Consider the following 10,812-nt stretch of genomic DNA (forward strand, 5'->3'; position numbering starts at 1 on the left):
ATTATGTGGTTTTAAAGATGTTGGTCTCGTGTTTCTCATTAGCAATTTAATTTATATATATAATAGATGTTTTTCTTTTCGTACACAGCATCTGTAGATTATACACTTTTGGCTCTAAAAAAAAGTAATAATTGAATGTAATATTTCATTTTAATTTGCTTGTCTGTAAACCCAGACCTGACAACAAACAAAGCAAAAACTATAGAATTGAACATTAAAACTGTCTGTACTTTGTTACTCATTCAACGTTTTTGGGTCAATTTATCCCATTTTTTCTTCTTTGAAATAACGAAGACAGTTGAGTTTATTTAGGAAGAAATCTGTTTTTACACCAATCAAAATGACAAACCAACATGAGGGGAACAAGTTTTTGTGATCAGGCCAAAATTGAGTAGTGAAAAACGCTTTTTTCATAAAAGCTGGGGGTTAACAAACATTTACAAACATTTTTCCAATTTTTGGTCTGTCATGTTCAAATCATGTCAAGAGCAGACCTATGATCTTACATAAAAATCTAAATTAAGGGTGGCTCATCTTGCCCCACTCTCTCGGCCAGTGTTACGCCTCATTTAAAAAACTGATCGAACTGGATCTTTTTCCTTGTGTTGTTGCCGTGTTGTCAATATTTTTTGTCGTTGCATTTTTGCCTCTTTTTCGATGTTTTTTGTCTCTTTTGTTGCTTATTTTGTTGCATTTATGTCCCTTTTTTTCATGAAGCTTTTAGATTTGGGTAAAGCCAAACTGGAGTAGATGTGCTCAGTTCGGTGAGATAGATTCTGTGAATAGACTCTCCAGTGTCCACCAGGGGGAGACAAACATCAGAAACGTTGTCGTCTCCGAAATCCAACGTGACGTCATCATGGTCCCGTGTCTGTTATTAACCCCTTAACTCCCACCTGAACCGAGCACATTTTCTCCAGTTTGGCTTTACCCCAATCCAAAAGCTTCTGGAAAAAAGGTGAGAAAATAGCAACAAAACTGAGACGAAAACAATGATGGAAATGTGACAAAAAAGTGAGAAAAACATTGATGAAAAAGTGACGAAAAATTGATGAAAAAGTGGCAAAAAATTACAAAAAAAATTACAATAACATGACAAAAATGTCACCAAAAAATTACAAAAATGTGGCCAAAAAATGACCAAAATGTAACAAAAATGTGATAAAAAATTACAAAATGTGGCTAAAAAATGACAAAAATATGACAAAAATGTGATAAAAAATTACAAAAATGTGACAAAAAAATTACAAAAATATGACAAAAATGTGATAAAAAATTACAAAAATGTGGCAAAAAAATGACCAAAATGTATCAAAAATTTGATTTAAAAAAATTGACGAAATTATGAAAAAAATGTGTCTAAAAATGTGACAAAAAATTACAAAAATATGGCAAAAATGTGATAAAAATGTGACAAAAAAATTTGACAAAAAATGACAAAAAAAATGACAAAAAAGTTACAAAAATGAGTTGAATACCCAACAAAAAAATGATGGGAAAAAAATCTGATGACGTGAGGAAAAAGATCCTCTCGGTTCAGGCGGGAGTTAAGAGGTTAAAGAATGGATAAACACGATGTTGTACCTGTTAACTTAAATTGTATATGGTCTTTTTCCCCTTGTGTATATGATTTTGTAACTAAAAAATAAATAAAATAAAAAAGAATGGATAAACCGCGTCACGAGAGTCAGGAGTCTCTGACAGGACAGTTTATGTAACATGTTATTGTAACTGAGTTCTGCCCACCTCTGATAGTAAAAAAAACTGCATTCATTCATAGTGTGAAGTACAACTGTACTTATTAGAGTAATTATATCACTCAGTACTTTTTACTTCTGCTTGGGTAACATTGTAATGAAGTATCTTTTCTCTTACTTGAGTAAAAAACGTTACTTGTGCCACTTTGTGAGTAAAAGTTAAAGTTACAAAAGCTTCAGGTCGAGATTTGTTTCTCATCGTGTCACTCAGGCCTTTACTCAGTTACTCGCAGTACTCGAGTAACATTCTCTCCAAGTTCTTTTTTACTTGAGTCTTTCAAAGTAACGTTACACACCTCGGATTACATTTGACAAACCCACTGTAAATTGACCTATATTTCTTTCCACCACTAGAGGGCAGGATTTAAAAGTGTCTGTCAGTTTAAAACGATTGGAGTGGATTGGCCAAATATGTTTACTCAAGTAAGAGTAAAAAAGTACTTGGGGAAAATGTTACTTGAGTACTGTGAGTAACTGAGTCTGATTTATTTTTGCCATAAATCGTGTGGAAAAAAAAAACTCATTTGGAAATCGTGGAATTTACAAAGAAAATTCCAAGAAAATGTCGCTAAAATACACTGAAATATTTACTCACAGTGGGAAAAGTAACTATTTACTCAAGTAAGAGCACAGATATTACATGTTTCGCAAGTGGAGGTAAAAAGTACTGCGTGAGAACACTAGTAGTAGTAGTAGTTTTTTCGCCGAGCGAAATAGTGCTCAAGACAGAGCGAGTCAAAACAAGACTTAAAAATGCATATGACTGAAAGTATTTTATCTACACTCTTGCCTCTTACTGTAATTGATTAATTCTATGTTGATGTTTTTATTGATTGTATTTTTTTTCTTATATTTATACAACTGTGAAGCACTTTGAATTGCCTTGTATATGAATTGTGCTCTACAAATAAACTTGCCTTGCCTTGCCTTCGCCAAGGTTACTCAAGTATATGTACTGTAATCATTGCGATCACTACTTTTAACTCGAGTAACATGGATTTATTTAGGAGTAACGTGACTCTGTATAACTTTAGTTTTGGCCACTCTTCACCTCTGCTTAACTTAATAACTCTATTGTACAATAACCTGTGAATAACCCCCCCTCCCCCCCTCCCCAGGCCGAGTGTCCAGAGATGCCCCGTGTGTTTTTGTTTGGCGTGAATAACCTCTCCCAGACCCGGAAGTGCCCTGACCCCTCGTGTTTCCTCCGTGGCCTTTGTGGTCCGTTTACGCACAGGTTTGTTTTTGGGGAAGGTTTTTTTTTTTTTTTTTCTTTTTTTTGGAGAGAGGCCGGAGCGCGCTGACCTCCGCTTTGTCCCGCGGCTCATCTTCCATCTGCCGCCGCCCAGAGTGTCCTCCGCCGCGGGGACACTACAGGAAACCGCCGCGCCGCGGACAATGAGGCGCAATAATGTGCGCAGTGAGAGACGGTTTAAAGGTCCCGTTTTCTCTTTGAATTATCTTTGCAAACGTTTTATATTGACTTTACTTTTCACTCTGAGCTGAAGCCTGTGAGATGCAATCACTTAATGCACTGAGACACTTTTTCGACATTAATTTGTGGAAAAATACACTATTTGACATTTCATATAACAAATTCAGATTTAGGTCGACTGTCATATGAGACCAGAGTTAGTTTCCATGGCATCAGTAATATTGTTTATCGTGATATTTTCCAGCCCCAATATATCGAACTAGATTTTGTTATTGTGATGGGCCTGGACTCAACTAGAATGTGGTTTCGTGAATAAACTCTAATCCAGTGCAAACTCTTGTCAAACCCTGGATTTGTCTTTAGTCTAATGTCAGTTTTTCTTGATTTACTTTTCATCTTTTCATGTGCAGCACTTCGGCATCACTTGTTTATAAAATGTACTTTAAAGTGGATTAGATTGGGCACTATTTGGCACAGGAGAAACCACTAGAAACTCCAAGCGTGGGCGCTCAAGGGAAGACGCACACTTTTAACCACCAACATTTCTATTCCACGTCCTTCCCATTGTGCTGCGTCAGCGAGAATAAGAAACCGTGCGTAAAAGCGCTGCGTAAAGAGAAACACGTCTCCTCCTGAGAATATAACAGAATAATGCAGCATGTAAAACAGTGTTGCTTTGTCTGTGATATATGTCAATACAGAAAACCAATATGAAAAGTTCAAAAAGGCCTCATAATGAAATAATTGTGTTTTCTTTTGGTGCAATTTTTTCCCAATAAAAAAACTTCATTTTGAATAAATGAAGTTATGTCTCACAAACTTAGCACACTGTCCATGTTTATTATTTGAAATGTAATAACGCTTGTAATAACTCTCCCAGACCACCCCCATTACCTTTCACTCGTCACTGAGATGGGCTGAGCCGCGGTGCGCCGACTTCTGTATCCGGGTCGTGCGTAAAAGTGCAGCGACGCTCCGTGAATCAAAACATTGGGGTTTTTCATTCACCTTTAGAGGAGCCAGTGCGCTTCACGTGACCTTGGCCCCCGATTCCCATTGGCTCTCGGCACGTGTCTTAAAAAAAAAAAAACTGGCGCACTACGTCACCGCTGCGTCTTCGGCCAATCAGAAATGAGGAGCGAGCGCCGTAGTGAAAGTATTAGAGCTGCGCATCAAAGAGACGCTTCAGTGGCCGCAGATTCAAGACTAAACAGCAGGGCTCTAGCTTTTAAATGTAGTGCTTTTACATTTTTTTTATTTCGATAAAGTAGAGCGTGCGCCTTGTGGATGCGTAATGGGAAGGGTTTGATACGTCCCTGGCGCGCACGATGGTTTTAAATTAGAAAAAGGCGTGATAAATATTAATAATTGGCTTTGTTGCATTGAGTGGGGGATATTTCGGGGGAGTCCGCCGTGGACACTGGGAACAGGACTATCCCGAATCTGGACCAGGACTTTGACCCGAAGAAGAAGTGTCCGCGATGGAGCACAAAGGCCAGGGCGCACGGGACTCTAGCGCCGAGTCCAACCGGGTGATGGTCGTGGCGCACGGGCCTCAGCAGTGCGCGCACCGCGTCACCAACTTCTACATCGACAACATCCTCAGAGCCGACTTCGGCCGCAGGAGGACGGAGAAGCGGCCCCCGTCGGAGCGCGTGGAGACCCGCCGAGAGGCCACGACGGAGGAGGAAGACGAGGAGGAAGAGGAGGAGGAGGAGGAGGAGAGGGAGCGAGGCGCGGGGGGGAAAGAGTCCGAAGATGAGACGAGCAGGAGCGGGGCGGACGGAGGAGAGGGCGCCGCGGGGAAACAGATGCTGTGGCCCGCCTGGGTCTACTGCACGCGCTACTCGGACCGGCCGTCAGCAGGTGCGTGGACACTCAAGGCTACACTTGTGCGAAAACAAACCACAAAGGAGAATACAAAGAGCTCCAAAGAGGTCTCAGGTTTATGGCACAACAATAAAAAAGAGATCGTATAAACGCGTGCGTAAAAGCCTTTAAATGATTTCCCAAACGACTTTATTCAACTTTTTATTTTACTCCAACACACACAGGCCGCTGCTGTGCTTTGTGAGATATAATATTCATGCGTAAAGATGCCAAAGACATGACGAGTTGGGGAACTTTTGTCAGAGTGGCCATTGTAGTTGGCGACTTGAGTGAAGGGAAAATGTCACAAGAGGCAACTGTGCGTAAAATGGCCAACTTCAAGTCAACGAAAAACCCACTGTCGCCAAGCAATTTACATTTTTTAATATAATTTAGCATTTCCAGCATAAAATGATAATAATTAGAACTAGTTAATGAAATATTATTAATGTCGTGCGTAAAACATGGTCTGGACATTTAGTTTTAAACAAGACCCGGAGTCACTTTTCGGTGTGAACGATTTCCTTTATCTGGCAAATATAGCTTCGCTTATCAGTGTCTATTACCATGAATGAAATGAAGCGCTATTTTGCTCCATTGTGCAAAAGGAGCAGCGGTTTCGAGTCAAAATTAAGTTCACATCTTCAGTATTTCCCTGCAGTTCAGCACAAAAAGCCACTGAATCAGAAGAATTGTCTGTAATTATTTGGAAATATGACTTTATTCACGCGTTACTTTTGTGCGTAAAGATGAACCGCTGTTGTCGTGAATTGTAATTCTATTTGTGAGTAAATACGAATCAATGTAATAGCTTTTTATGACGGGGGAAATCGGGGGGGAAAAGCCAAAATAAAGTGGGCTTTCGATTAAGAAATTCATTATACTTTTTAATAAGTCCAGATGGTTTGATCGATTTTTTTTTTCATGGATACAATGGGACATAACGAGCTTAGAGAAAGAGAGAGAGAGAGCGCGCTTGGATTGTGGATACACCACCCCCACCTTCGACTCATTCATAACATTTAACAAAAGAAAATCTCAATATTAAACTCCATTCGCGCTCACGCAGCTTCCCAACGCGTTTCTTCAGTGTGCCAAACGAAATGTATAAAGCTTTGTGCGTAAAAGCCGGTGCTTACATGGATGTTGTTTTTTGGGAATTTCCTTCGGGGCCTGCGTGTTTTGGGCTCAGAATTTGGTTAAAACTCTTGGAAAAACACTCCATGCCGGTCGTAAATCGTCGGTGAAGTGTTGGGAAAAGCGTAAACGCGCGAGGGGAACGAAGAAAATGCGCAAAAATCCGCAAAGTTAAAGTGTAACCAAGTTTAACGCCATTGTTCCCCTCCGCTTCTTTGTTAATATTTCATTTGCATATTTTTGACAATGGCTCCATCCCCAAAATCTGGGGTTGGGCGCAGAGGGAGAGGGGCTGCGATTCCCCCTTTTATTCTGGCGGATTTTTCTCGCGTAAATTTCAACCTAAAAACAATCCAGATGCTCGTTAGCCGCGCGGTGTGTTTTTTTGGGAAGTGCTTTAAAAGTTTGGGAGCTGGACTGGGGTGTTTCGGGTGGATTTGATTGGTCAGTTGGCGCATCCAGACCTCTTTGTGCCGTCAGGTCGCGGTGCGTAATTGTTGTGATGTTCTTCACTTGAGACGATGCTGACGTGATTAAACAAAAAAAACGGAGATAGTGGAAAAGTTTGGGGATTTGATGAACGCGCTTTTGTTTCTGCTCGTGATTTTTTGAAGTAGTTCTGAGAAAGTTTTTTGGGATAAAAGTTGAAGCCGGTGTCGCACAAAGGGCCCGGGCCTTGGAGAGGAGCCCAAACAAACCTGCGATTTTATTCTTTTACGCAAATTCAACTATTAATGTGATGTAAATGTCATTATTTGTATCAATAATATGAGTGTTTCTTCCATTTGAAGTTCTAGTCCAGATGATCAAAACTTTTATATCCATCCAAATAAAAAAGGGCAAAATCCTAACGCAGTTTATGCGTAAAAGTGGTGTTTATTGAAGACAGGATTTTGTCGCTTTGTTTCTTTCGTCTCACCTTCATTAATTAAAGCAAGAATGTGATCAAACTAAATGAAAAGAATCAAACATGGCTGAAGTCTTAAATTGGATTGCCGGAACTTTGTCTCTTTATCAAATTATTTCACTCACTCTCAGCTCATTTTTTTTTTACGCTTTTGTTGGGGCAGAAAACTTTTGTTGCTTTGAGCGCGGGCTCTTTGAGCAGAGATGATGGGATCAGAGATGGAAAGAGGTGTCGATCATTCTCCACCTCCCCCCGAAAAAAAAAACCTGCGCCCCCTCCCCGCGCCCAATCACCGGCCTCCGCCGTGACCCAGCTTCCCATAACCTCATATTTAATTCAACAGGACACTTATGACGCGGAGTCAAGTGGCGAAAAAGACACTCGGCGGAAATCTCAGCGCGTTTCACAAAAGACACAAACAAAATGTTCACACAATTAAATAATGTTTGAACCAGACAATTAATCAGCGTCATTCAGGTCATTTAAACGAATATATTTATCATGTACATTTATAATCTATTTACTGTTTTTCTTCTTTTATTTTAATCACTTACTTTTCCTCATAATTATAACATTTTACGCACATGTTCCTCAACTTTACGCATTTCAAACGTTAACAACTCTTTGTTTTGTCTAATGAATCTAGTCCTTATTTATTATTTTTGAAGCGTTTATTTAGAATCAAATCTACTTTTTTTCTGGTCTGAAAATTGAAATGCGGAGTTGGTCTATTTTGGATGTTTTATTGGATTGACCCAGATTTGGGCCAGACCAGTGATGTCCTTTACTGACTTCACTGTTTCTGTTTGTGTTGAAGCAAAAAGGTTTTGAAAACTTTAAACTCAAAGTGTTTCCTGCTTTTGTCCAAACGCAGGCCCCCGGTCCCGTAAACCAAAGAAGTCCGCGCCCCCGGCCAAGGACGACAAGCGGCCGCGCACGGCCTTCAGCGCGGAGCAGCTGCAGCGGCTGAAGACCGAGTTCCAGACGAACCGGTACCTCACGGAGCAGCGGCGCCAGAGCCTCGCGCACGAGCTCGGCCTGAACGAGTCCCAGATCAAGATCTGGTTCCAGAACAAACGCGCCAAGATCAAGAAGGCCACGGGGAACCAGAACGCCCTGGCCCTGCATCTGATGGCGCAGGGGCTGTACAACCACACCACCAACAAGGACCGCTCCGACAGCGACTGACGCGGCGCGCACGGAGCCGAGACGCGCTGGAGACGGAGCTGAGACGCGCTGAGGAGGCGTGTCGGGGGCCCCTCAGCCTGAGATGGAGGTCACAAGGCAAATACACAGAGTCAAAGAAAAGCTGAGGGAATGCAACTCTGACGACATCTGCAACACACACCGCTTTAGGCCTAAATTCATCTGCAAAAACATAAACCAAGTTCCTTTTTCTTTGAAATGACCTTCAGACTTTAAGGCCTGTGATTGGCCCACGTTACGCACATGTAACAGACATTATTGTTTCTCCTCCTCCGCCTCTGGAGCCGAGACTTCAGCCTCTTCTGTCCCGCAGACTGAGCTCAGACTCCGGCCTGAGCCTCGTGACTGAGCCGCCTCTGATTAAACGCGTTTCCTCAGTATCTCCACTGTTGACCCACATTTACGCATTCAGACCAAACCTCATTAAAACAGCCTGATTTGAGTCTGTTGTTACGACAAGTCTCTGCTGCCTTTTTCTTGTCAATACGTTTGAAAACTTGACGTAAATGTGAGATTAATGACGCACAAACCTCTAAACTAAACTCTTCTTTTTGAGGGTCATAAATTCCTAAATGTGGGTCAACAGGAAGTTCAGCCTTAGGGCGAAACGAACTCTGCTAAAGCCAAAGACTTTTATTTTCCTGTTTTACTTTGTGTCTCTCTAACTTTACTCACTATCTCGGGGACTCTCTGGAGACACTGTGGACGGAAGCCCCAAACGGCGCCCTCAGTGCCGGCCTGGAGCTGCGCGTGTCCCCGCTAAAGACCCGGAGGAGCGCGATGCGTAACGACACACAAACCTCGCCAACATTTAAAGACATTTTGCGCGTAAAGTGAGATCAAACCGCGCCAACAATGATGAGTTCTACTTTATTTAGCCTGAATTTAAATGTGAAAATGTTTTTTGGAAGATGTTTTATTATAGTTGTTTAAGCTGAAGATAAAACGCTGTTGTTTTAGGCCCCAAACTCCTCCTTTACGCACTCGTTTCTCGCAGACCTTTCCTCAGAGCGGGCCGTGAACGCCTCTCCACAGTGTCTGCTGTTTGTATAAGGGCTGGATCTGAATCCACCGCGGCGCTTTTTGGACCTAAAGCGGTGCGAATGTCCACGTGCGCTTCTATTTATGCTGTTTCTCTCCCCCCAAGCCATTTTACAGGGACTTGTTTACATAAGTTATTTTTCTGCAATAATGTTTGTCTCCGCGCGTTTCGGAGGATCATTTCTGCCACTGCGTCAAACTAACGGTCAGGCTGAAGAAGGAGGAAAAAGATCTACGAAACAAACCATTTGAGTGTTTTTCTGGATTAGACGTGGGTTTACGTCCGGTTCAGACGCTTCATTGACGCCAGTTTAGGTCGAGACTTTCGGAGTTTATTTCTGGCGGGTCAGACTCACATTTAAGTAATTGTACTTTTCAGAGTTGTACTTTTTACTTAGTACTGCTCTCTGTGCTCTTACTTCAGTGACACAAACAGTCAGGGTTAGATCTTTAAGTGATAAATCCTCATTTTGACGCACAACATAGAAACATTATGTGATTTATTTTCTTCATTCTTCATATATAATATATATAATATAGTTTTACATATTTTTCAGGCATTTTCTTTGGAAATATATGATTTGTTACATAATATCAGGTTTTGTTTCTCATATTTTATGTCACACATCAGGCGTTTACTCTCAGTCACTCACAGCTCAAGCAGCATCGGTCATTATTGGATCACTACTTACTTTACGTAATATTACTCTTACTCGAGTAAATCTTTTGGCTGCTCTACTCGCCTCCAGTAACATTTGGAGTGCAGAGTTTGCGATCTCTGAAAAGTCGGGCAGACTGGGGCTGGTCGTCACATTTACACAGAGTTCATCAACAGGACATTAAATCTGCAATGACACAACTCTGTCCACTGTAGCGCTTACAGCCGGTCTTAGATTTGGGTAAAGTCAAACCGGAGAAAATGTGCTCCATTAAGGTAAAAATATTTAATCAGAGCGGAAAAAGTAACAATTATTTTGACTCAAATAAGAAACAGACACTTCATTATAATGAAGTAAAAAGTACTGTATGATAAAACTACTCAATTCCTCCCCAAAAGACGAGGTGAAATGTGTCTTTGCAGGTTTGACTCAGAATCTGGTCGACTCAGGCTTCACCGATACTTCATCCATACTTGGTTTTCGATACTGAAACTCAAATATGTAGATCCAGAAAACAGAACAACACAAAGACTTCCCTCTGAATTTGTATCAGTTATTTTTCAGTAACCTGAGTATTTTAGCTACATTTTAAACAAAACACTGAATAATCGATGTTATTTGCTCACTTTGTTAAAGTCTTTGGCAGGATCCTCGAGGGGGGGGGGGTCTCTGAGGATAAATAAATGCCCCAAGGGGTCGGTGGGACAAAAAGATCTCCAAAGCTCAACTACAGTTCAACTCAAAGCGATGATCTGAAGCTTTTTGCTCGGTGTAAGATTTACAAACCGTCTCCTCATTTCA

The 10,812-nt window shown here is 41.3% G+C and overlaps 1 protein-coding gene across 1 annotated transcript; it reads left to right on the plus strand.

Annotated features, from left to right (window-relative positions):
* The first annotated feature begins 4,392 nt into the window (after window positions 1-4,392).
* LOC306966333 (homeobox protein engrailed-2a-like) lies at window positions 4,393-9,065 on the plus strand. The gene is made up of 2 exons (XM_079561061.1): window positions 4,393-5,058; window positions 7,980-9,065. Exons 1-2 carry the CDS (start codon window positions 4,674-4,676, stop codon window positions 8,291-8,293), a joined length of 699 nt encoding a protein of 232 aa, XP_079417187.1. The 5' UTR covers window positions 4,393-4,673; the 3' UTR covers window positions 8,294-9,065.
* The last annotated feature ends 1,747 nt before the right edge of the window (window positions 9,066-10,812 follow it).

The sequence above is a fragment of the Gobius niger genome, assembly GCF_951799975.1.
Source record: "Gobius niger genome assembly, chromosome: 8".
NCBI classification, from domain to species: Eukaryota; Metazoa; Chordata; class Actinopteri; order Gobiiformes; family Gobiidae; genus Gobius; species Gobius niger.

Coding starts and splice junctions, on each gene's coding strand:
- LOC306966333 (XM_079561061.1), top strand. CDS start 4,674: ATGGAGCACAAAGGCCAGGGCGCACGGGACTCTAGCGCCGAGTCCAAC. Junction 5,059..7,979: donor CTCGGACCGGCCGTCAGCAG/GTGCGTGGACAC, acceptor GTCCAAACGCAG/GCCCCCGGTCCCGTAAACCA.